General features: G+C 44.0%; 1 protein-coding gene across 1 annotated transcript; it reads left to right on the plus strand.

Moving 5' to 3' along the window:
- Window positions 1-72: 72 nt before the first annotated feature.
- Window positions 73-18,872, plus strand: LOC134957596 (protein kinase C delta type-like). The gene is made up of 10 exons (XM_063939609.1): window positions 73-599; window positions 3,279-3,379; window positions 4,511-4,681; window positions 7,208-7,299; window positions 8,521-8,583; window positions 10,953-11,091; window positions 15,180-15,302; window positions 15,576-15,704; window positions 16,258-16,472; window positions 18,722-18,872. The coding sequence occupies exons 1-9, from the start codon at window positions 119-121 to the stop codon at window positions 16,402-16,404; spliced, it is 1,446 nt and encodes a 481-aa protein (XP_063795679.1). The 5' UTR covers window positions 73-118; the 3' UTR covers window positions 16,405-16,472; window positions 18,722-18,872.
- Window positions 18,873-25,729: the final 6,857 nt, after the last annotated feature.

The raw sequence follows: 25,729 nt of genomic DNA on the forward strand, positions 1-25,729 counted from the left end.
TTATAGATACATTTTATTCTAATCAGTATGCATTGATAAAATTACTTCCACCCCATAATTTAGGAAACCCCTATTTAATCTAGTGCTAATTTCACACATGCCCCCCCATTGATGTTACATGCACACAGACACCCCCAGCATACAGCATGTATGTAGTACAGGTATATGGGCAGCTGTCGTCATGGCAACCCAGCCGTTTACTGTCAAGGCACTGGTGACAGTTGGACCAGAGATAAAGCCGGCGGCCATGTTGAAGAAGTCAGAGATGCCGAAGCCAGAGATGCCGAAGCCAGAGATGCCAAAGCCAGAGATGCCAAAACCAGAGATGAAGAAGACAGAGAGACCAAAGTCAGAGATGCCGAAACCAACAATTAAAAAGAGAGCGATGAAGAAGACAATTTATTCCAACACCTTTGAGGCGGCAGATTTAAACATCAAGCCCAGATGTGGCTGGAAGAGGAGAATACTATCTGACTCCTCTGATGATGAGAAGGTCTCCATCAAGAGAAAGGTTGCTAGAAAGTTGTCATCAAGCTCAGATGAGACCAGTGATGAGAGGACGCAAAGTAGAGGCCCTCAGGGAGATGCAGAAGGAGGGAGTAAGTGAAACCCATACATACAAACTGTTTTTATACAGACACTAAATGTATTTTGGTAGGATGTACTATAGTAGACAAGTGCTGAGGCCTCTATTTCTACTACTAATATGTGAAAATACATTTCTATGAATTTATGTACAACATGCTAACCTACTTGCATCATCATCTAATTTCCTGGTATTTGTCTTATTTGTAAATAATGCTTATAAATTATATTATTTGTATTTATTAATAATAAGGTGTGAATTATATCCAGGGTAAAATACTGTGCCTCATGGAACAACCCAACTTTTATGTATTGTATCTTCTCCACAAGTGTCAGTAAAGCCCCATTTACACCACATGTATTACTGTGCAATCAGTTTCTGCCATAGTTCTGCTCTTTGGAATCAGAGACAAATAAGAGCTCTGGTTTGGAGTAATGATACTCAGGGTAAGGATGCGGGTGATGTAAGTGTATGTGTAGAGGGTAATGTGGAGCTGCCAGTGACAAGGAAGCGTCAGTCACTTGCAGTGTGGGTAGTAATTCGCTATACTGATTATTGTGAATTAGTAGTAAAGATTATGGGCTAAATGTAAAGTCTGTGGGTTGCAGGCAGCCGGGAGATTTTGGCGACATAACCTTTCGATGTAAAGCAGCAATAATACAAAAAGCAAAACCAAGTTTGCCAGTATAAGTCTTATATCTAGAAGCTAAATGGCTGAAATCTTGCAGCTGCCGGCAACTTGCAGGGTATTACATTTACAGCTAGATGTGTTTCATTTCTTATTGAAAGTAAAGGAGGTATTTCTGCTATTTTCAACTTATGTTTATTTGTATTGATTTAATAGACCAATTATTCTATCAATTAATCAAAACTTTTATAGATGATTTCTGTGAATCACATTTAATATTAAGTTTAGTGTCAGTTATATAGTAGTCATTATAGTTACTGTATCTGTGTGAGGCGCAGCGATGATACTGTGTCTGTGAGAGAAACCCACACACTAACTTACATTCATATTTGTCAGCATAATATTGCATTATACAATACAGGATACAGAATCGCCACTTTAATCGTTAATGTTTTTAACCTTTAATTAGACATATTTATTGATGATCAGTTTCTTATATAGCGCAGCAAATTCTATTGCGCTTTACAATTGGAAACAAACAGTAATAAAACAAAACTGGGTAATAACAGACAGACACAGGGGTGGAAGGCCCTGCTCACAAGCGTATAATCTATAGGGAAATGGGCATTGATACACAAGGATAGGTGTTATATATTGTGTAATGGTCCATGAGATTGCAAAGGTTCTTGGTGGGCTGTATGATGGGGTCACACAGCAATATTGGCCTGCGGTCAGGAGGATGGAAGCATGATTATCTCTTTCCTTCATCAGGGGGTCACTTCTTATCATGAGGGATAGAAGTGTCAGCAATTAATGAGATAACTTTTTCTAGCTGTAAATAAGCTCCTCCCCTCCAGCCCCTAAACTGAAAAGGCGTTAATAAACAGCTTCTAGCATCCTTCTCATATACTCATCCAATAAGGGAGGGACCAAAGTGTCCCCCAGATGAAGTCTCCACTCAACCATATAATAAATCCTCTGAGCATGTAACGCACTAAGCCAGTAATTATTTGTTACACGCTCCCTATATGAAGATGGCATTACCCAAGAGGCCAAGATACATTTTGTGGAGTTTGATAACGACTTCTCCCCAGAGGCGGAACTAGCGAATGGTGGGCCCAGGTGTAAAAATATGCATTGGGCCCTCCCAACCACCACCACCACTATGCAAAAGAGTGCTCTCAATGCATATACTATGCACGCTGACCCCAATTAACATATTGCACAATGTGCCATTAATTTGCATTATACTCCACACTGTGCCCCAAATCACATCAAATACACCAATGTCACCAAATCACATATAATACCTCATTGTGTGCCCATTTATACCACAATATGCCCCATATCACATTATGTGCCCCAGTGTGCCCTGAAATCACATAATATGCCCCAATGTGCCCCATATCATATAATGTGCCTCAGTTTGCCCCCAAATTACATACTGCAATGTGCCCCAGTATGCCCCCAAATCACATATGCCCCAATGGATTCCAAAATCACACTTGTGTACACACTTGTGTGCGGCTGTGCCACGAGCAACCCAAAAAAGGGGTGTGAATGTGGCCTCGGCCGAGTGGGCATGGCCGCGCATCATGAATGAACCCATTTTCCATCATTTTAGGGGCATACCCAGTGCTCTCCGAGCGGCTGGGCAGGCCCCGCTCCCCTCCCAGTGCTGACTGCATGCTGTGTACGTATGCACGGCACCTATTCAAAGATCACTTGCTGCTTTGTAGAGCAGAGAAATGGGTGATCAAAGCCTTCCCCAACTGCCAACCCCTCTGGCTCACAGGACACTGCTGCCGGTGGGTGGGACAGCAGGACAGTGTCTGAATAGCGGGACTGTCCTGCTGTAACCAGGACAGTCAGGACGTATGTGATTAGTATTAAATAATTACTATGTATGACTGCACTTTGCACTCAGCAGGAATTAGGATAATTGAATGGAAAATAAATAACCATGGTTTTCTTCTATAATAAAGATGTGAGCTTAATTAATGTTCTACAGTATAATATATGGGGGTTGTTGTAATGTTCTCATATCACTTTTCACTCCATTAGAAACCAGCAGTGCTTCAACCCCCTGCCTCAGAGATGCAGTCTCTAGCACCATTCAGAGACTGGAGTTTTACCATCAGTTAGGCCAAGGTGCCTTTGGGAAGGTAAGCAATGAGGTTTCAGTTGTCACAGGGGATTTACTATATGTCTCAATATGGATGTTATTAGAGATGAACAAGGCTGTGGTGCAACTTTATTTAATGGTAAAAAGAAAGAACAGACATTTGTAGTTAGGTAGTGCAGCCCCCCCTCCCCATTAGACTCCATTTTATGTATATTTGAAGGTGGATACTCCTTTAGCTAGAATTAGCACCTCTCCACCTACCCAAAGGTGTTTCTATTAGCATGTATCTTTAGCACACACAGACTACAGATTGGGAAAGGCACAATTATAGTAAGGCCTGATTACATTTATACAGTTTGTCAGTTTTGGATGTGGGTTAGGGGAACGGTGCCCCCTGAATTGGTGTGACCTGGCTGCTTGGGGAATCGCATTGTAACACTCAATTTAGCACTTTAATATTTTTTTTACCAATGTAAAGGGGGGTACTTACGGAGCGATCGCAGCTTAAAATCTAAGCAATCTGAATAGATTGCTTAGATTTTAAGCAGTGATCTCTCCATGTGTTCCCCTTCCGCTGGTGCTAGATTGGCCTGCATTCAGGCCATTCTAGAGGGTCTCTCACTTCACCCGCTGGGTGAAATGAGCGCCCCCCACCCCGCTCTCCCCGGACGCTCAGCACACATCGCACTGTGCTGAGCGGGGGAAGGGGGAAGAGATGTGTGCTGAGCGGTACGCTCAGCCCACATCTCTCCCCACATCTGCCAGTGAGTACTGGTCTTAACACTTTAACTTATGTACAGTAATACTGCTTATCAAATAGCTCATGTTTTTCTTATTACCACTTCCTAACACTATAGCCACGCTCCAGACTTGAATCTTAGTGTTAGGAACCCACCAGAGACAAGGTCACCTGGACGCTGGTTTGTGGGCCGGTATTTTTTGGCCAAAAAGTATGCCAGGCACCTTGATTTTGTTCTGTTAGATTGCAGAGGTCGTTGTAATTATTCTGATTAGCAATGCTTGGGACCATGGATATGGATCTGCATTTCTGTTTCTTTTTCTTTTGTGGTCATAAAAATGTTAATAAAGAAATAATCCTTGTTGGACAGCAATGCATTTGCCTTTATATCTCTGTGTTGTTATGAGGCTGACACTGTAATATTTCTTCTAGGTCCTGCTGGCAGCCGACTCACATACCAACGAGTTGTTAGCTGTGAAGATCATGAGCAAACGAAATCTGCTTCATGTGGGCGAAAAAGTTGCCTTTGTGGAAAGGAAAGTGCTAGAACTTGCATCAGAAAGCGCCTTCCTCATTCACGGCCACTTCGCCCACCAGACCAAGGTACGGCTGTAAATGCCTCTTTATTGCTAAATATCCAGACATACATCCTATATGTTTGTTATCTTCTGCTGTGACTTTTATTTCCTATAAAGTAACTCTCATCTAAATGGAAAGCACAATATACTGGCATTATATAAATGTTAATACTTCTCCAGAACTGCATGTATACTGTATCCATAGCACTTAGGGGTCCATTTATCACACAATACTAGCTGCAAATATTATGTATCCCCCAATGTAAGAAGGAGGTATCTCATACCTGCTGCGATCACTCTATTTCCACCAGCAGCCACATCCATCATAGGTTTCTTTGGGGGATGCAATACTGCACGATGTATCAATATCGGGATATTGGCTTTCGTGCTACCGCAATCTTCTGATTATGGTGACCGATGAGCTACACTTTAGAAGTTCCAGAGGAACCTCTGGCAGAAATGGCTGCTGTGCACGATGGTCATGATGACTGCTCATGTGCAGTGGTCCTGGCAGCTCCTGTCCCTGTCTGTGCTGTGTGATACAGCCACACAATATGATCGCCTTATGCAATGCAATCTGGGGCAATATTAATGCCCCGGATTGCATTGTATATGCCACAGGTTCTCAAACTCGGTCCTCAGGATCCCACACAGTGCATGTTTTGCAGGTCTCCTCACAGAATCGCAAGTTAAATAATTAGCTCCACCTGTGTTCCTTTTAAAATGTGTCCGTGAGTAATTAATACACCTGTGCTCCTGCTGGGTTACCTGCAAAACATGCACTGTGTGGGGTCCTGAGGACCGAGTTTAAGAACCTCTGGTATATGCGATCAATGGTAAATGGGCCCCTTAGTGATAAAGGGATTATTGAACACTTGGTGATAAAGGGAATATCAAGCACTTGATGATAAGTAATTATTGAAGACGGAACTGAATGTTGTATCTGAGTATATGTCCGTAGCTTCTCTCCCAGTGCTGCCTTCTGTTTTACATTCCTGTCCATATGTCTCCTGCCACGTCTACTGCTCCACTGCTGGAACTGGGCTGGATACTTGGTGTAAATATGCCACAGACCTAAGTCAGTGGTGATTGAATAAGTGGGGCTATCTTATTGGTGGCATCTACTGGACTAGTACACAGGGCAGTAGAGAGCCTGGCTGGGTCCAGGTACTTTTCAGGGGGCGTGGCCTAATCACAAGAGGCGTGGTCCTGTACCTTTGAAAAAAATCTGATTTTTTATTTTATTTTAAGTGCAACCATGGCCACACTACAGCCCAGCAGACAGCAGCGTGTGCTGGACTGAGGAGAAGAGCTGCAGCTTAAGGGGGAGAAAGTCTGGGGCCCCCTCTAGAACCCTCCATCAGATCTGGGCCTGGGTAATTTGTACCCTCTCCCCCCTCTCTTGGCACCACTGCTAGTACATAGGAGGGCAGAGCAGATAATGAGAATTCTCACATGGAAATACTGATAAGAGCCAGCAATCCACAGTTTATTTTATCATAATGGATATATTATTATAACACAATCACGGCTGTAAAACTTTCCCCACTAACCTCTGTAGTGACAGATTTCCCCTCTCCCCTGTAGTGATATAATGTACAGTATTTCTTCTCCATCCCTTCCACCTCTACAGTTACATGTTCCCCTATGTATTACTAACCTGCCCCCCCAGGCAATAAAACTCTTGTGAGACCATGCTCCCCTGTAGTCACCGATGGTCTGGTGGCAGATCACAGTGTAAATCAGGCCTGGCCAACCTGTGGCTCTCCAGCTGTTGTGTAACTACAAATCCCAGCATGCCCTGCCACAGTTTTAATATCCTCTAATAACAAAACTGTCATCAGGCATGCTGGGATTTGTGGTTTCACAGCAGCTAGAGAGCCACAGGTTGGCTAGGCCTGGTGTAGCGGATACTGGCTGCTTGGCTGACATTACTTACATGAAGCCTCATTGTGGCTGTGGGGATGAATGGTAACAGCCACACTGAGACCCTGGACCATGTGAGACAGGACAGGTACAGAGAGACAGTGGTATTTCTGTATCAGGTACACATGCTTCCTGCAGGGAGGTGAGAATGGCCTTGTGTCATGTGCTCCATGGTCTGAGGATCAATGCTATTAATAACAGCTGCTACAACTAATACACCTGTAGCTCTTCTGCAATTATTCATAGTTTTATTATTTTAGATGCAGCAATTACTAATAATGTTGGCATGTAGGACAATTTACTACCTGTTATTTTGGTGTAAAAATAATCATTTTATTGGTGTTATGTGTTACTAACTCACTGTAAAACGATTATAGAACATGTTCCATAGACTGTGGTATAGTAAGATTCTGCCTCTTTTCTCCCATGCCCTCTCTCTGTTCTCCTTGTCCTCCCCATGTCTGTCCATTATATTCCCATGAGGAGAAAAGAAGTGAAGGACACTTTTACAAATGAATAATGTATATCATTTATCTTTACTTATTTTGGTCAGATGATATTCCCCACGGCCCAACTCTTTCCCTCCTGACATGTATAGTAACACTATTGCTTCTCCCATAAACAGGAGCACGTGCTCCTTGGTATGGAATATGCGAGTGGTGGTGACTTGGAACATCTTCTGATGAGGAATGGGCCTCTTACCATCTCTAATGCAAGGTGAGAACATAAAATATCTTGTTAGTATTGTGTGAATCCGCTCATCTCTATTAGAAACAGCACTTTATCCTTCTGATTTATCATAATTGTTTCTGTAAGTTGTCTTCCATCCTGACAAACAAAGCAGCTGTTATTATATAAGGATACTTTGTGAGTGTCATCTTGAAGGCATTCCAATACTCCTTTTAGATAAACTCTAATAAGCCATATACAATATATAGCGACTATCACCAATGTACAACACTAGAAATATCTTATTAGGCAGTTGGTAAATTTATTATTATTATTATTATTAACAGTTTGTTATATAGCGCAGCATATTCCATTGCGCTTTACAATTAGAATAACAGTAATAGAACAAAACTGGGTAAAAACAGACAGACATAGAGGTAGGAAGGCCCTGCTCGCAATCTTACAATCTATAGGGAAATAGGCATTGATACACAAGGATAGATGCTACCTATTGCATAATGGTCCACCAGATTGCTAGGTTCTTAGTGGGTTGTATGATATGATCACCCCGCAATGTTGGCCAAGTGTCAGGAGGGTGTGAGACTAAAGAAAGACAAGATATGTGATGTTATGTGTATTGTACAGAGAATATGTAATTGGATAGAGAAGCACTGATGGTTATGTAAATTCAAAACAAAATAAATGGGGACATTGGGCCTAATTCAGACCTGGTCGCTCGCTAGTGGTTTTTGCCCCTCTGTAATCAGGTTAGAACTGTGCATGCGTATGCACCACAATGTGCAGGCGCATCGCACAGGTACAAAGCAGTTCATTGCTCTGCGATGGGTTTGTGCAAAAAATCCATTTGACAGGAAGAGGGCGTTTGTGGGTGGTAACTGACCGTTTTCAGGGAGTGGTTGGAAAAACACAGGCGTGCCTAAGCGTTCGCACGGAGGGTTCCTGATGTCAATTCTGGTCCTGGACAGGCTGAGGTGTTTGCAGCGGCTGAGTAAGTCCTGAGCTGTGCAGAGACTGCACACAATCTGTTTGCACAGCTCTGCTACACATGCGTTCGCACACTTGCACAGCTAAAATACACTCCCTAATGGAGGAGACTATGTGAACGCAGGACTGCAAAAAAAGCCTAGCGAGCGATCAGGTCTGAATTAGGCCCATTGTCAGAAAATGTGGGGAGTATTGTCTGGAAATCCCTCAGCCATTATGTACACATCCTAACATTGTAACATTAACTTATTTTCTATCTAACAGATTCTACAGTGCGGAGATTGTATGTGGGCTCCAATTCCTGCATTACAAGGGCATCGCCCATGGGTAAGTATAGAGTTACACTATAACAATAGTATAATAATGTGATATTATACTATGGATTCTAATACTGTACATGTTATACAGTCATTGTCACATATCTTCTTCTTACATGTTACACCTGCCTCTCTCCCAAAGTACAATCTATATGACCAGCTCTCGGGGGACACAGGGGATCTCTCTGCACAAGTGTTCTATTCTTTTCATGTCATTTCAGAGTTTTGAAAATATTGTACTAACATTCATTCCAGAAGCTTTTCAGTGGCATCACGTGGGGCCCTATTGGTTGTGCACCCTCACATCTGCTCTCTGCTCAGGGAAATCCCTTTCTCCTGTAATATAGTGGCGTCATACTCTTCCTGCACTTGTCTAACACTGTCAGAGAGGACCCCTGAGGAAGAGGAGGGAAACATTAATTTTAGAAACTTTTACATACTTTTTTATTACATCACCACACACCTGCCACCCAGCTCTGTAACTATATACACCTAGCAGGTCATGGGGGGCTGCACTGAGACCCCAGATCATGTACACCCAGAATGTGCCTTCCCTGCCATCCAATCTGGGTCTCACATGCAGGGTGAGAGAGGGAAGGAGAGGTGTAGGGATGATAGAGGGAAGGAGGGAGTGAGAAGTGCAGTGGAAGGAGGTGGAAGGAGGGAGTGAGAGGTGCAGGGTTAAAGAGGGATAGAGGGTATGAGAGGTGCAGGTGGTAAGTAAGGGAAGGAGGAAGTAAGAGGAGCAGGGGTCACATGGGAGACATTAAGGGAATGTGCAATAAAACATATGGAGAAGAGGTGGATGGACACCGGGATGGTGGGGAACACAGGTTTGATAACTTTATATCACATAATATGGGTTACCTAATAATATATAGCAGGGTTGGACTGTCCCACAGGGGAACAGGGGAAACCCCCCGGGGGGCCCCACTGCCTGAGGCACCACTTCTTCCTCTAGGGATCAGATCCCAGACTGAGCACTGGAATTATACATTGTACATACTCTATGTTATGTTATACTGCACAGGACTATGATGTATCTTCTTCTACAGTACATTCTTGTTATTAATCTGGTTCATTATTCTGTATGCACTAGCAGTATTTACTATATATATTTATCAAGGGGCCCAGCCTCTAATTGGCAAACCAATATGGTGGCTGACCACACCCTCTCTTGGGACTGGTCCTGCACCTAATCATGGGCCCCTACCATTGCATTCCCCCAATGGCCCTTCATGCCCCAGTCCAACACTGCTATATAGTTTTAAAAAGGATCAAGGATTGTTTTTATACTAGCAACACCTCTAAGGCTTCTGTGGCTCTAGGTGTACCCCAGACCCCGGCTATTTTATTCCCATACCCCAACTTCTTATTTCCTTCTCCAACCACTATATATATAATCCTGCAGGTATCTGGCACTCACTGCACAAGTAAATAATTCACCCCACTGCCCTCTGAAAGTTACCGAGTCCCAATGATAAATTGCAGCAGCGGCACTTGGGGAATAAAAAGCTCAGTAAGCACAATATACTGTCTGACCCACGTGTCAATGGACTTTTACAATCTCTTTAGGGTTACATACAAGAATAAACTTACCCCATTTATAAGGTTCTCCCCTTCACCAGCTGGGAAGGATCAGCATCAGCCCCCAGGTGTCGCTCCCTGTGACCAATATCACTAATTATTATGCAGTAACCACACATATTAGCACCAGAAGGGTTAATGGGCTGATTGAGCCTATACTACTACATAACAGAATTCTGCTGAGCACACACAACTGTACATGACATAGTGGAATCACATGGGATCTCCTCCAGACTTGGCCGTGAAAGTAGCCGCATCGCAGTTTGCACTGTACACCTGCAGCGTCTGTATTGCACCTGCGTGGTCATTCACATTGCAGGCGCATCCCCAAAGGATGATTAACAGTGGCATGTGTTGGGTGGGTGGCGACATAGCATTTTGTGGGTGTGGTGGGCCAAACGTGGCATGCCGGGAGTGTTTTCAGGGAGGCTGCATGATGTCACACATAGCCAGATTGAGCTGGCAGGAGTCAACCTTAAATCAATGCGTCCACAATTAGATTGGATCATGATTCGGAACCACAGGTTGCCTTGCCCTGTGCTGGGCCGCCCGCAGCATGTGAGGAGATGGATGCAGATCTTGCGTATGCAGTGATCTGCATCTATCTCTGAATAACCCCCATGGACACTGACCTACAAATGATTACAGTAGGTACTGACACTCTAGTCCTTGTTCCTAAACATACATTCAAAACCACTATTATTTACACATATAAAGTGCTGATGTATGTATCAATAAATCATGTTTGTATGAAAGCACACTGTATTTACAAAGATGTTATTTTCTTCACAGCGACCTCAAGCCAGATAACATCTTAGTGGCTGCAACAGGCCACCTCAAGATCGCCGACTTCGGTCTCGCAAGTAACATCACACCTAGAAACTGGAGTGCCACTGGCTGTGCTGGAAGATGTGGCGACATCACTCCTGAGGTGAGGTGCAAAGGGTATTCTACTGTGTACTCATGTAATTATATACACTGGGCCTGATTCTCAGGTACACAGAACACCTTCAGAGGTCTTGTGGAGTTCCTTCCGTGGTGGGTCAGAGCTGTTGTGGTGCCATGAGGGGAACCTGCCCAATATTAGACATGTGGGTTTAATGTTATGGCCGATCAGTCAAATTATATATGTACGTATACATATAATGTAGAACAAAAGATAGCGGCACTCCGAGTCTTAATCCAAAAGTGATATATTCAAAAGGTTCACAGCATGATACCAATGTTTCAGGGACGTCCCGCCCCTTTGTCAAGGTGACAATTCTGATTATTGTTGCATACGTATAAATAAATATATATGTGTGTGTGTGTGTGTGTGTGTGTGTGTGTGTGTGTGTGTGTGTGTGTGTGTATTTTGAATATCGGATTTTTCCATATTTTGGAATAAGTGCATACCATAATGAGATATCATGGCAATGGGACCCAAGTCTAAGCACAGAATGCATTTAAGTTTTACATACATCTTAAACACACAGCCTGAAGGTCATTTAATACAATATTTTTAATAACTTTGTGTATATACACAATAACTTTGTGTATAAATTATAAAACAAAGTCTGTTTACATTGAGCCATCAGAAAACAAAGATTCCACTATCTCACTTTCACTCAAAAAGAATCCGTATTTCGGAATATTTGGATATGGGATGCTCAACCTGTATATATATATATATATATATATATATATATACGAAAAAAGATACAGGCACTCACCACTTCCTTGATGATGAAAACTTTATTGGTGTGTCTCACATAGAGACAGTTAACAGCATGTCAGCAAAAGGTGTCGACGTTTCGGCTCCAGAACCACACATTCTCGCCTTTATACATATATATAGAATAATTCATAATAACTTATACAGCTTAGCTGAGAAATGTGTAATAGAAGTTTAAAACACATAATATGGATATAAATGGAACCCAGGACTTAATGGGGACCGTATTGGGTGTGTGATATTGCCTCTGCCACTAGGTGAACCAGAGTGATCACCAACACAAAAGACAAGAAAATCACAAACAAGACAACACACATAATTGTGAACATACATTATGAATACACATACACGGTGGAAAAAAATTAAAAGTGCATTACTAAGTGTAACAGACCTTTGTATCAAAATGGTTAGGAAAAGCACCAGGAAAAGGAAGCCAGTGTGGTTCACAAAAGTAGTATCAACTAGTGTGAAAGCAAAAAAGATGGCTTTTAGGAAATACAAACAGACTCAAAATAATAACGACAAAGAGGAGTATCTGGACAGACGGAAGGATGCTAAGAAAGTGATCAGACGTGCAAAGGCAGAAGCTGAGGAGAAAATGGCCCAGTCAGTAGATAAAGGGGGCAAAACTTTTTTTAAGTATATAAGTGAAAGGAGAAAATCAAATGGAGGAATAATAAGACTTAAGACAGAGAGTGGGCATTTGGTGGAGGGAGACAAGGCAATAGCAGATCACCTAAATAATTATTTTTGCTCAGTATTTACTACAGAAGAAGGGATGGGGCCACAGTTAAATTGCAAGGACATTCATAAAAATAAGGTAGATGAAAATACATTTACAGAGGAGAAGGTCCTAACAGAACTTTCAAAACTAAAAGTGGATAAATCAATGGGACCAGATGGAATACACCCAAGGATACTCAAAGAGCTAAAAGATGTCCTGGTTACACCTTTAACAGAATTATTTAACCAGTCACTAAATACAGGTGATATTCCAGAGGACTGGAAAAGAGCAAATGTAGTTCCACTGCACAAAAGTGGAAGCAAGGAAGAAGCAAGTAACTACAGACCAGTAAGCCTTACATCAGTAGTAGGGAAAGTAATGGAAAAACTATTAAAAGAAAGAGTAGTGGAATATCTTAAATCAAACAACTTACAGGATCCAAAACAGCATGGATTTACTGGTGGGAGATCATGCCAAACAAATCTTATTGACTTTTTTGACTCTGTGATGAAAATAATAGATCAAGGGGGAGCTGTAGATGTAGCATATCTAGACTTTAGTAAGGCATTTGACACTGTCCCACATCACAGACTGCTAAATAAACTTGAAAGCCTGGGGGTGGATTATAAATTAGTGAAATGGATAAGAACCTGGTTGCAGGATAGGAAACAGACAGTTGTAGTTAATGGAGTGCAATCTATGGAGGGAAATGTTACCAGTGGAGTACCCCAGGGATCTGTACTAGGTCCAGTTCTCTTTAATATCTTTGTTGGTGACATTGCAGATGGTATTGAAGGGAAGATATGCCTTTTTGCAGATGATACAAAGATATGCAACAGGGTAGACACACCGGGAGGGGTCAAACAAATGATTGATGACCTAGGTAGGCTTGAGAAATGGTCAAGAACGTGGCAACTACAGTTTAATGCTAAAAAATGCAAAATCATGCACTTGGGTCTCAAAAACCCAAAGGCTAAGTATAGTATCAAGGGTACTATAATGGAAACTACTGAGGAGGAAAGAGATTTAGGAGTCACTATTTCAAGTGACTTGAAGGCAGGAAAGCAATGCAACAAAGCAATGAGAAAGGCAAGTCAGATGCTTGGTTGCATTGGGAGAGGAATCAGTAGCAGGAAAAAAGAAGTGATAATGCCACTGTATAGGTCATTGGTAAGGCCCCATCTGGAATACTGTGTCCAGTTCTGGAGACCCTATCTCCAGAAGGATATAAATACATTAGAGAGTGTACAAAGAAGGGCAACTAAAATGGTGCATGGCCTACATCACAAAACTTACCCGGAAAGGCTAAAAGATCTTAACATGTATAGTTTGGAGGAGAGAAGGGAAAGGGGAGACATGATAGAAACTTTCAAATATATAAAGGGTCTTAACAAAGTTCAGGAGGGAAACATTCTTCAAAGGAAAAGAAGTATTAGAACTCGAGGGCATACATTGAGACTGGAGGGGGGGAGGTTCAGGGGAAATTTAAGGAAAAATTACTTCACAGAAAGGGTAGTGGATAAGTGGAATAGCCTCCCATCAGAGGTGGTAGAGGCTAAGACTGTAGGGCAATTTAAACATGCTTGGGACAGGCATATGAATATCCTTACAAAGAATCAAGGTTAAAAAAGGGTTGAGATTGCCTAAAGGATAAAATAAAAAAGGGGCAGACTAGATGGGCCAAGTGGTTCTTATCTGCCGTCAAATTCTATGTTTCTATGTTTCAAATTCTATGAAAAGTACGGATATTAAAAAAGTCTAGTCATAGCCCTATCCAAGAAAAATATTGAATGGATTTGCCTCATTTAGGCCCCGTGGTGTCAGAGTGTCCAGCTCATATATCCATTTAGCCTCTCGTTGTCGTAACTGCCTCACGTCTGCTAAATCCACTTCAGCCGGATAGACGTGTGCGTTCCACTGGCAATGGAACGCACAACACTTCCGGTAACGCGACTATCAGCCGCTATCGGTTGTTCTTTTGGTTTTAAATGGTTGTGATTGTGTTCACGTTGTGTAATTAGTTGATGTTATAGGACATTCGATTGGCTGCACATGTATCCTTGATTACACATGTTAAACACTTGAATACCAGTGTTTTTTGTTATTTCCTGTTGGATGATTGATGGGCGGGGTTTGTGATATGCCTCTGCTATAAAAGTGCTCCAGGGTTCATTGTGTGTCATGGGCTGCTGGGTGAGAACCTGCTGTAATCTTGTTAGTGTTGAAAAAGGCTCAGATGGAGCCGAAACGTTGACACCTTTTGCTGACATGCTGTTAACTGTCTCTATGTGAGACATACCAATAAAGTTTTCATCATCAAGGAAGTGGTGAGTGCCTGTATCTTTTTTCGGATATATTTTTGGATTTCTTGTGAATCTCTTATGGAGCACCGCCCAGGTTGCAAATTGGAGCAGTGAGTGTGGACTTTCTGTATATATATATATATATATATATGTATGTATGTATCCTCCACCCAGAAAATAGAAATCTTGTGTTTGTCCCCGTAATTAGAAAAGTAAAAATGGAAAAAGTTATTAGTAAAAGCCTGGTAATGACTGTCTGTCTCTCTTCTTTCCGGTAGGTACGTTTTCGCGAAGAGAGAGCTATCGGTCATGATTGGTTTTGCTTTGGCATCATTCTCAGCAAAATGGTCAATGGAAGATCTTTTGGACCAGGCACTGAAGTCAGGAACATCATTGACGAGGTAAATGAGGACGCAGGGCGCAGCCTCTGGCTTCAGAATACCCAGGAAACAGGGCCGTCATGCCCCCGTTTTCTGGAACACTGTCCGCCAGCAGCATGTCAGTCATGCTGCAGCTTTTGTGGCACTGCGAGCAGATAGAACTCAGTAATACCAGACTGCGGCCATGGAACAATCACTTTATATTCCTCTGTGCCAGGCAGCAGAAATGTTTGTAACATGATTGTATTGAGCATCTGTACTGTACAAATCATTAAATACAAATATCTTTTTCAGCTCTTCAGTATCATGCCAGCCAGACGCCCAGGAGTGAATGATAACATCCGCCTCCATCGCTTCTTCCGGCACATCAACTGGGTCGCCTTGGAAGCCCTTGAGATGGAGCCACCATACATTCCTGCACCAGTAAGTATAAAACAGAACTTCCATGAGCTTCTGAATGCCGGTCAGCATATAGGGCCTAATTCAGGTTGGATCACAGTAAGCGATCCGACCGCACATTCTGAGACAAAGATGCAGCACATGTACAGTGCTCGTACTGCAGGAAGGCCGCAGAAAATGCGATCACCTCTGCCTGTCAATCAGGCAGAGACAGTCGCGGGGTGGGGGTGGGGGTGGGGTGGTCAATGCTCTAGAAAGTCCTTCTCCTCTCTGCACTTGTAGTTACGTAGCCTTCTCCTGAGAGCACTGAGTAGACGGACACCTTTACTTGCACCAGAGCAACCTACATCTACTGCAATACTGTGGTTATATATGGGCTGAGCGACAGTGCGTTATATTTGTGCACCTGTAATGCCTCTTTCTTTAGCTTTATATAGATATGTTGTCAGGGTCTAATATGTAACTACTGTAAATAACCTCTACAATAGGAAGTTTGGTAATTGCCTCTTTTTCTCTCTTACAAGTCATATGAAAGATGTAATAATCACTGATACACTTTTACTTCTTATCTCTGTAGCCGACCTTTCCACCCTCTGCCTCCATAAATAACCAGCTAGCAATAATGGAGGCAGAAGAGGCCAATAATCCACCTGTAACAGCCCCCCAGCAGGACCGGTTTGCAGGGTTCTCATTTACCACCTCCACCTGGAGAACCCCCCCATAGGCACCGGGCCTACGACCGTCTAGCTGAGGCAGCAGCACTGCTGGATGCAGGAGTTGGAGTTTCTGCAGGTATGTACATTATGGATTTAGTTTTCTTCTGATTTTTTAAACATGATTAGTTTAAGTTTTCAATATTAAACGGAGGAAGAATAAAGAAGGAGAAAGGTAGATAGAGCTGGGTATAGCAGTATTGTAAGAAGCATTAATACATTTTCCTAATGGAAAGTTATACAAAAAGCTCCTCACACAAAGCAATGCAGAAACAATAACCGTCTGCAGATTATTACATAAACAGAGATATAGCGTAAGAGATATAACAATGGTAGAGGGGAATGGAGGACAGTGGGTGAGGAAAAGGGGCATGTCAGGGGTGTTACTAGAGGGAGAACAAAGGGAGGAGGAGGAAGAGTAAGGTGCACCTGCTGCATGCTCAGAAGATGCAATGTAACCCTACATGATCCATTGTTTCATGGTCCTCCTGGTGTGTGATCCAACGGGAAGAGACACTGGTAAATGTATTCCAGCGCTCATGAAGTATGATGTAATATACATAGATGGTATATACAGCAATAGTGTGATCAGTGCATTGGAATACATGTATGGTAGTAGTAATGTAGAGAACTCAGTTACATATATAACCTGACTTCTCTGCATTACTACTATCATATAGGAGGGGGGAATTCTGTGTTTGTGTCTGGATCAGCCCCTCCCTTGCAAGCACTTCCAATAGGCCAATACATTGATTTGCCCAACTTGTCACTTGTGTATCACTAATTTATTTTCCTGCCTACTATTAATTGCCGTTATTTTCCCATATTGCACTTTCTGTTTAAAACTAGCATCATCACGTGACATTAATCATGAGTGAGGGGACTGTAGGGGATGTGGACCGTCCTTACTGTATGTTTCCCTTTTACATATCAATGCTTTTATTACAATGAGTATTTGTGCACCTAGTAAGACACTTTTATATCAAAAGTGCCTGGTTGATACAAAAGCCGTCCTACTGAAAGAACATCTCTGACTTTCCAGGATCTTGTGAGAACCTGTAAAAGAAAGATCCTTAAGTAGGGAAGAGACTCTGTGACCTCTTGCTAGCCAGAGAATGCCTCTGTAGATTCTCAGTCTCCGCCCTTTCAGTCTCATTGATATATTGTGTCCAGTAAATGCAGCCACCCAACATTTAGGTGGTCATTTCGAGTTGATCGCAGCAGCAATTTTGTTAGCAGTTGGGTAAAACCATGTGCACTGCAGGAGGGGCAGATATAACGTGCGAAGAGAGTTAGATTTGGGTGTGGGGTGTTCAAACTGGAATCTAGATTGCAGTGTAAGAATAAAGCAGCCAGTATTTACCCTGCACAGAAACAAAATAACCCACCCAAATCTAACTCTCTCTACAAATGTTATATCTGCCCCCCCCCCCCCCCCCGCAGTGCACATGGGCCCTCATTCCGAGTTGTTCGTTCGCAAGCTGCTTTTAGCAGCATTGCACACGCTAAGCCGCCTCCTATTGGGAGTGAATCTTAGCTTCTTAAAATTGCGAACGAAAGATTCTCAAATTTGCGATTACACACCTCTTAGCAGTTTCGGAGTAGCTCCAGACTTACTCGGCATCTGCGATCAGTTCAGTGCTTGTCGTTCCTGGTGTGACGTCACAAACACACCCAGCGTTCGTCCAGACACTCCTCCGTTTCTCCAGCCACTCCCGCGTTTTTCCCAGAAACGGTAGCGTTTTTTCACACACACCCATAAAACGGCCTGTTTCCGCCCAGAAACACCCACTTCCTGTCAATCACACTCTGATCGCCTGAACGAAGAAAAAGCCGTGAGTAAAATACCTAACTGCATAGTAAATTTACTTGACGCAGTCGCAGTGCGAACATTGCGCATGCGCACTAAGCGGAAAATCGATGCGATGCGAAAAAATTTACAGAGCGAACAACTCGGAATGACCACCATGGTTTTACCCAATTGCTAACAAACTTGCTGCTGCGATCAACTTAGAATTACCCCCATAGTTGCAAACACTCTGTTCCATCCAGCTTTTCCCATTACGATGTTGCTCCACACCATTGAAATAGGCCCCCCTTGATGTGCAGGTCCAGGTGCTTACTTTATAAATGAGCGCATTACTGCAAAAAGAAGCATCACAAAGCATCTTATGTTCTGCGGAGCCGTCATGTTGCACTGTACTAAGGATTGTTTAAAAAAAGTCTATATTTTTTCTGCATGGAGTTAAAGATGTATATTATGTTATATTGTATCTTGTATGAAGATGTTACCAATGTACTGATATTTTTTTTTTTGTAATTATATAGAACATCTGTGATAAGAAGATTGATTACAACTTGGAAGATTGTTTATTATTTTCTTATTTTTTATAAGTTTTTAAATTTAACTTTTTTTAAATTTGAATATTAACATTTTTTAAATTTACATTTTCAAATTTAGTGGGAGGGTATTTTATAATGAAACAATTTTAAATTTTACTATTTTTACATTTTTGTATTTACAATTTTACATTTACATTTTAATTATTAGATTTTATAAGTATTTTATTTAAAAGTTTAAATTTTTTTATATTTTTCAATTTTAAATTTTTTTTGAATACAAGCATAACATCAGGTGTGTGATGGGCCGGCTATAGGGGATGGTTGGAGGCCGGTATTTTTTTTTTTTTTTTTTAACATTAACATTTTAATAGTTAGGGGCCCATTTATCAAATAATATTTGTGCTATACCTGCTGCAATCCCTCCATTTCTGCCCGCAGCAACATTCCCCATTGGTTTCTATGGGGGATGCGATGCTGGCCAATGTATCAATATCGGGAACGCAAAGCATTCCCAATATTGGGGGTAATTCAAAGTTGATCGTAGATGTGCTAAATTTAGCACATCTACGACCCTTTACTTTGACATGCGGGGGGGGGACGCCCCGCATGTCAGGCCCTGCTCCCCCCTACATAGGTACAGAATCATCGCACAGTGGTGATGCTTTTGTACCTGACATGTAGCTCCCTGCCAGCACAGCTCCTGCTAGCTGGCAGAGGGCTAACTGCCATGTCCCGGGTCGCAGCGGCTGCGTATGACATCACGCAGCCACTGCGGCCCGCCCACCCAACAGTCCAGACACGCCTCCATTGTTAGGACCGTGCCCCACCAACGGCATTCTAAGGCTGTTGGTACGCCCCCTCCCGTCCTGCGACTGCCTCTGCCTGTCAATCAGGCGATCGCACCAGTGAGATGCTTTCTCATCTCACTGGCTGCACATGCACAGTGCACCACCGCGCGAGCGTACTGCGCATAGTAATACAGACAGCAATCCCTGCCGATGCAGCAATGCAGTCTGAATTACCCCCATTGTCCCTCCAGTATTGCTGTAGCCCATTGTAGCCTATGGGCTATGGATCGCGAAAAGAAGATCCGGCTGGGTTCCCTGGGAACTCTCCGCCGGAAATGCCCTGTGCATTGCGGTCACCCCCACAGCTACCGCAATCTTTTGATTGCGATAGCCTATTGTAGCCTATGGGCTACAGATCGCGAAAAGTAAATCCATCTGGGTTCCCTGGGAACCCTCCATCTGAAATGTCTCTGTGCACGCATGCACAGGGGGCCTAATTCAGATCTGTTCGCTCGCTATTTTTTGCAGCGCTGCGAACAGATAGACACCACCTATAGGGGAGTGTATTTAAGCTTTGCAAGTGTGCGAACGCGTGTGCAGCCGCCCTGTATAAAAACAGCTTGTGCAGTTTCTGAGTAGCTCTGACCTTACTCAGCCGCTGCAATCACTTCAGCCTATTTGAGCCCGGAATTGATGTCTGACACCCGCCCTGCAAACACCTCGACACACCTGTGTTTTTCCAACCGCTCCCAGAAAACGGTCAGTTGCCACCCACAAACACCCTCTTCCTGTCAATCTCCTTGTGAACGGCTGTGCGAATGGTTTCTTTGCTAGAACCAGTGCACAACAACAATCCGCTTTGTAACCATATGGCGCGCCTGCGCATTGCGGTGCATACACATGCGCAGTAGTTACCTGATCGCTGGGCAGCGAAAAACGCTAGCGAGCGAACAGATCTGAATTAGGCCCAGGATCCCTGTCCCTGCGGGTGCCACGTGATACATTCACACATATTGCAATGCGATTCTGGGTGTTAAGATCCAGTCCAGATCGCATTATATGCAACCCTTGATAAATGGGCCCCTAAGTGAGTTAAAATGTATTTTTCCATCGAACCATAACAACACAAAATAAGGTGTGTGATTGGCCCGGCTAGAGGGGGCGGTTTGGAGGCCGGCTTTTTTTTTTTTTTTTTTTACATTTAGATTTTAATTTTTAGTGTCCTACTATATATATCTGTGTGAGATACACAGTTTATTTTTATCCAGTTAGGTTTTTTTAGGGATGGGGTTCTAGGCTTTGCTGTACCAGAGGTGACACTGTCTGTGTAGTCACATTGCTCATTTCTTTTTATTATAAAAGAATAATTTATTATAAATATTTTTATTATTTGAATAAATTTGGTGTTTAAATGTTTTTGCTGTCATTTGTCTTTCTTTCTTTACTTAGTTGCTCCAGGCCTTTATTTCTCCCTCTCTAGCTTTTGTTCTTTATGCTGCTCCCTGTACTCCTTATCCGTTCTTCCTATTCTCCCTGTCCTCCTTCTTTTGGTGGAACCAGCATGCAGCGCTCCCACCGCCAGATTGCAGCCACTGCCCGTCTGACTGACTCATCTGTCACCTGACATGGGACTGCAACATGCTGTGGCTTGCTGGATGCGGCCAGCACTGTTGCTCCCGGGGGGGTCTGGCTATTTTAGCAGGGTTCTTCTAGTCAGCACTCCTTGCTTGATACGCGGAAGGCGTGTGCCCACAGCAGCCACTAACCGGGAGCGAAGCTTAGAGGTGGTTGTGGGACCTGCCACTTGGGTTTCTCCTGTTGTAGGTGGGGCATAAAGTTTAAACAGGTTGCCGGCCACCCACAATGCAGTCAGTAGGGTGTCCCATCATGACTGCCATTATGCTTGCTGCAGGAGGGCTAGGGGGAAAGGGCATTGGAGGCCATTTTCCCCTGAGGTTGATGACAGCCAAGTGCCAGCTACTGCTGTGCCTTCCCTCCTGACTGCAGCTGCTGTATCACTGCCTGTTTTAGACACTATGGCTGCTGGCAACCAGGCTGTATCCTCCCTGGCTACTTCTCAGCAGGCAGGATGCCCCTTACCTACCCCACACAGGCATAGAGACAGGGATTCTAATGTCTGTCGGCTGGTAACCCCTTACTGTCCCAGTCAGTTGTTATGTCACCTGTTGCGGCCGAGAATACATCTTTGTCTCCTTTACCCCTTTCCGCTGATCTTAGAAACATAGAATTTGACGGCAGATAAGATCCATTGATCAATTAACCCCGATAGTTGCCCAGATGTACCAGGCTTTAGCAACAGCTGGTTTGCCTTCTGCTGTGCCTTTGGTTTCTCCTCTCTCTCCTATCTCTACTGCTAATACTGTTGCAGGGCCGTCCTCTTTGTCGGCCTGTGATGGGTCTTTTCCTTTATTTGCAGGGTCTGAGGAAGAGCTGTCAGATGATCTGGATGCTCTGGTGGATGTGGCGTCTGCTAGGATGTCGGTCGGTGATCGCCCTAGGACTTTCTCTGAGTCATTTTCAGATAGCTATGACAGGGCTAGGAAGACAGCTGTAAAGTTTGCGCAGCATGGGCACTCAGGCACCATAGGTGTTCTAGCCAGTGTAGTAGGAAGTAGGGATGTGCACCGGACATTTTTCGGGTTTTGTGTTTTGGTTTTGGATTCGGTTCCGCGGCCGTGTTTTGGGTTCGAACGCGTTTTGGCAAAACCTCACCGAATTTTTTTTGTCGGATTCGGGTGTGTTTTGGATTCCGGTGTTTTTTCAAAAAAACCCTAAAAAACAGCTTAAATCATTGAATTTGGGGGTCATTTTGATCCCATAGTATTATTAACCTCAATAACTATAATTTCCACTCATTTTCAGTCTATTCTGAACACCTCACATCTCAAAATATTATTTTTAGTCCTAAAATTTGCACCGAGGTAGCTGTGTGACTAAGCTAAGCGACCCTAGTGGCCGACACAAACACTTGGCCCATCTAGGAGTGGCACTGCAGTGTCACGCAGGATGGCCCTTCCAAAAAATACTCCCCAAACAGCACATGACGCAAAGAAGAAAAAAAAGAGGCGCAATGAGGTAGCTGTGTGAGTAAGCTAAGCGACCCTAGTGGCCGACACAAACACCTGGCCCATCTAGGAGTGGCACTGCAGTGTCACGCAGGATGGCCCTTCCAAAAAATACTCCCCAAACAGCACATGACGCAAAGAAGAAAAAAAAGAGGCGCAATGAGGTAGCTGTGTGAGTAAGCTAAGCGACCCTAGTGGCCGACACAAACACCTGGCCCATCTAGGAGTGGCACTGCAGTGTCACGCAGGATGGCCCTTCCAAAAAATACTCCCCAAACAGCACATGACGCAAAGAAGAAAAAAAAGAGGCGCAATGAGGTAGCTGTGTGAGTAAGCTAAGCGACCCTAGTGGCCGACACAAACACCTGGCCCATCTAGGAGTGGCACTGCAGTGTCACGCACGATAGCTCTTCCAAAAAATACTCCCCAAACAGCACATGACGCAAAGAAGAAAAAAAGAAAAAAGATGGAATTGTCCTTGGGCCCTCCCACCCACCCTTATTTTGTATAAACAGGACATGCACACTTTAACCAACCCATCATTTCAGCGACAGGGTCTGCCACACGACTGTGACTGAAATGACTGGTTGGTTTGGGCCCCCACCAAAAAAGAAGCAATCAATCTCTCCTTGCACAAACTGGCTCTACAGAGGCAAGATGTCCACCTCATCATCATCGTCCGATTCATCACCCCTTTCACTGTGTACATCCCCCTCCTCACAGATTATTAATTCGTCCCCACTGGAATCCACCATCTCAGATCCCCGTGTACTTTCTGGAGGCAATTGCTGCTGGTAAATGTCTCCATGGAGTAATTGATTATAATTCATTTTAATGAACATCATCTTCTCCACATTTTCTGGAAGTAGCCTCGTACGCCGATTGCTGACAAGGTGAGCGGCGGCACTAAACACTCTTTCGGAGTACACACTGGAGGGAGGGCAACTTAGGTAGAATAAAGCCAGTTTGTGCAAGGGCCTCCAAATTGCCTCTTTTCCCTGCCAGTATACGTATGGACTGTCTGACGTGCCTACTTGGATGCGGTCACTCATATAATCCTCCACCATTCTTTCAATGGTGAGAGAATCATATGCAGTGACAGTAGACGACATGTCAGTAATCGTTGGCAGGTCCTTCAGTCCGGACCAGATGTCAGCATCAGCAGTCGCTCCAGACTGCCCTGCATCACCGCCAGCGAATGGGCTCGGAATTCTGAGCCTTTTCCTCGCACGCCCAGTTGCGGGAGAATGTGAAGGAGGAGATGTTGACAGGTCGCGTTCCGCTTGACTTGACAATTTTCTCACCAGCAGTTCTTTGAACCCCTGCAGACTTATGTCTGCCGGAAAGAGAGATCCAACGTAGGTTTTAAATCTAGGATCGAGCACGGTGGCCAAAATGTAGTGCTCTGATTTCAACAGATTGACCACACGTGAATCCTGGTTAAGCGAATGAAGGGCTCCATCCACAAGTCCCACATGCCTAGCGGAATCGCTCTGTTTTAGCTCCTCCTTCAATGCCTCCAGCTTCTTCTGCAAAAGCCTGATGAGGGGAATGACCTGACTCAGGCTGGCAGTGTCTGAACTGACTTCACGTGTGGCAAGTTCAAAGGGCAGCAGAACCTTGCACAACGTTGAAATCATTCTCCACTGCGCTTGAGACAGGTGCATTCCACCTCCTTTGCCTATATCGTGGGCAGATGTATAGGCTTGAATGGCCTTTTGCTGCTCCTCCATCCTCTGAAGCATATAGAGGGTTGAATTCCACCTCGTTACCACCTCTTGCTTCAGATGATGGCAGGGCAGGTTCAGGTTTTTTTGGTGGTGCTCCAGTCTTCTGTACGCGGTGCCTGCATGCCGAAAGTGGCCCGCAATTCTTCTGGCCACCGACAGCATCTCTTGCACGCCCCTGTTGTTTTTTAAATAATTCTGCACCACCAAATTCAAGGTATGTGCAAAACATGGGACGTGCTGGAATTTGCCCAGATGTAATGCGCGCACAATATTGCTGGCGTTGTCCGATGTCACAAATCCCCAGGAGAGTCCAATTGGGGTAAGCCATTCTGCGATGATCTTCCTCAGTTGCCGTAAGAGGTCTTCAGCTGTTTGCGTATTCTGGAAAGCGGTGATACAAAGCGTAGCCTGCCTAGGAACGAGTTGGCGTTTGCGAGATCCTGCTACTGGTGCCGCCGCTGCTGTTCTTGCAGCGGGAGGCAATACATCTACCCAGTTGGCTGTCACAGTCATGTAGTCCTGAGTCTGCCCTGCTCCACTTGTCCACATGTCCGTGGTTAAGTGGACATTGGGTACAACTGCATTTTTTAGGACACTGGTGAGTCTTTTTCTGACGTCCGTGTACATTCTCGGTATCGCCTGCCTAGAGAAGTGGAACCTAGATGGTATTTGGTAACGGGGGCACACTGCCTCAATAAATTGTCTAGTTCCCTGTGAACTAACGGCGGATACCGGACGCACGTCTAACACCAACATAGTTGTTAAGGCCTCAGTTATCCGCTTTGCAGCAGGATGACTGCTGTGATATTTAATCTTCCTCGCAAAGGACTGTTGGACAGTCAATTGCTTTCTGGAATTAGTACAAGTGGTCTTCCGACTTCCCCTCTGGGATGACGATCGACTCCCAGCAGCAACAACAGCAGCGCCAGCAGCAGTAGGCATTACACTCAAGGATGCATCGGAGGAATCCCAGACAGGAGAGAACTCGTCAGACTTGCCAGTGACATGGCCTGCAGGACTATTGGCTTTCCTGGGTAAGGAGGAAATTGACACCGAGGGAGTTGGTGGGGTGGTTTGCGCGAGCTTGGTTACAAGAGGAAGGGATTTACTGGTCAGTGGACTGCTTCCGCTGTCGCCCAAAGTTTTTGAACTTGTCACTGACTTATTATGAATGCGCTGCAGGTGACGTATAAGGGAGGATGTTCCGAGGTGGTTAACGTCCTTACCCCTACTTATTACAGCTTGACAAAGGCAACACACGGCTTGACACCTGTTGTCCGCATTTCTGTTGAAATACTTCCACACTGAAGAGCTGATTTTTTTGGTATTTTCACCAGGCATGTCAATGGCCATATTCCTCCCACGGACAACAGGTGTCTCCCCGGGTGC

Source organism: Pseudophryne corroboree, chromosome 9 (genome assembly GCF_028390025.1).
Source record: "Pseudophryne corroboree isolate aPseCor3 chromosome 9, aPseCor3.hap2, whole genome shotgun sequence".
Classification (NCBI taxonomy): Eukaryota; Metazoa; Chordata; class Amphibia; order Anura; family Myobatrachidae; genus Pseudophryne; species Pseudophryne corroboree.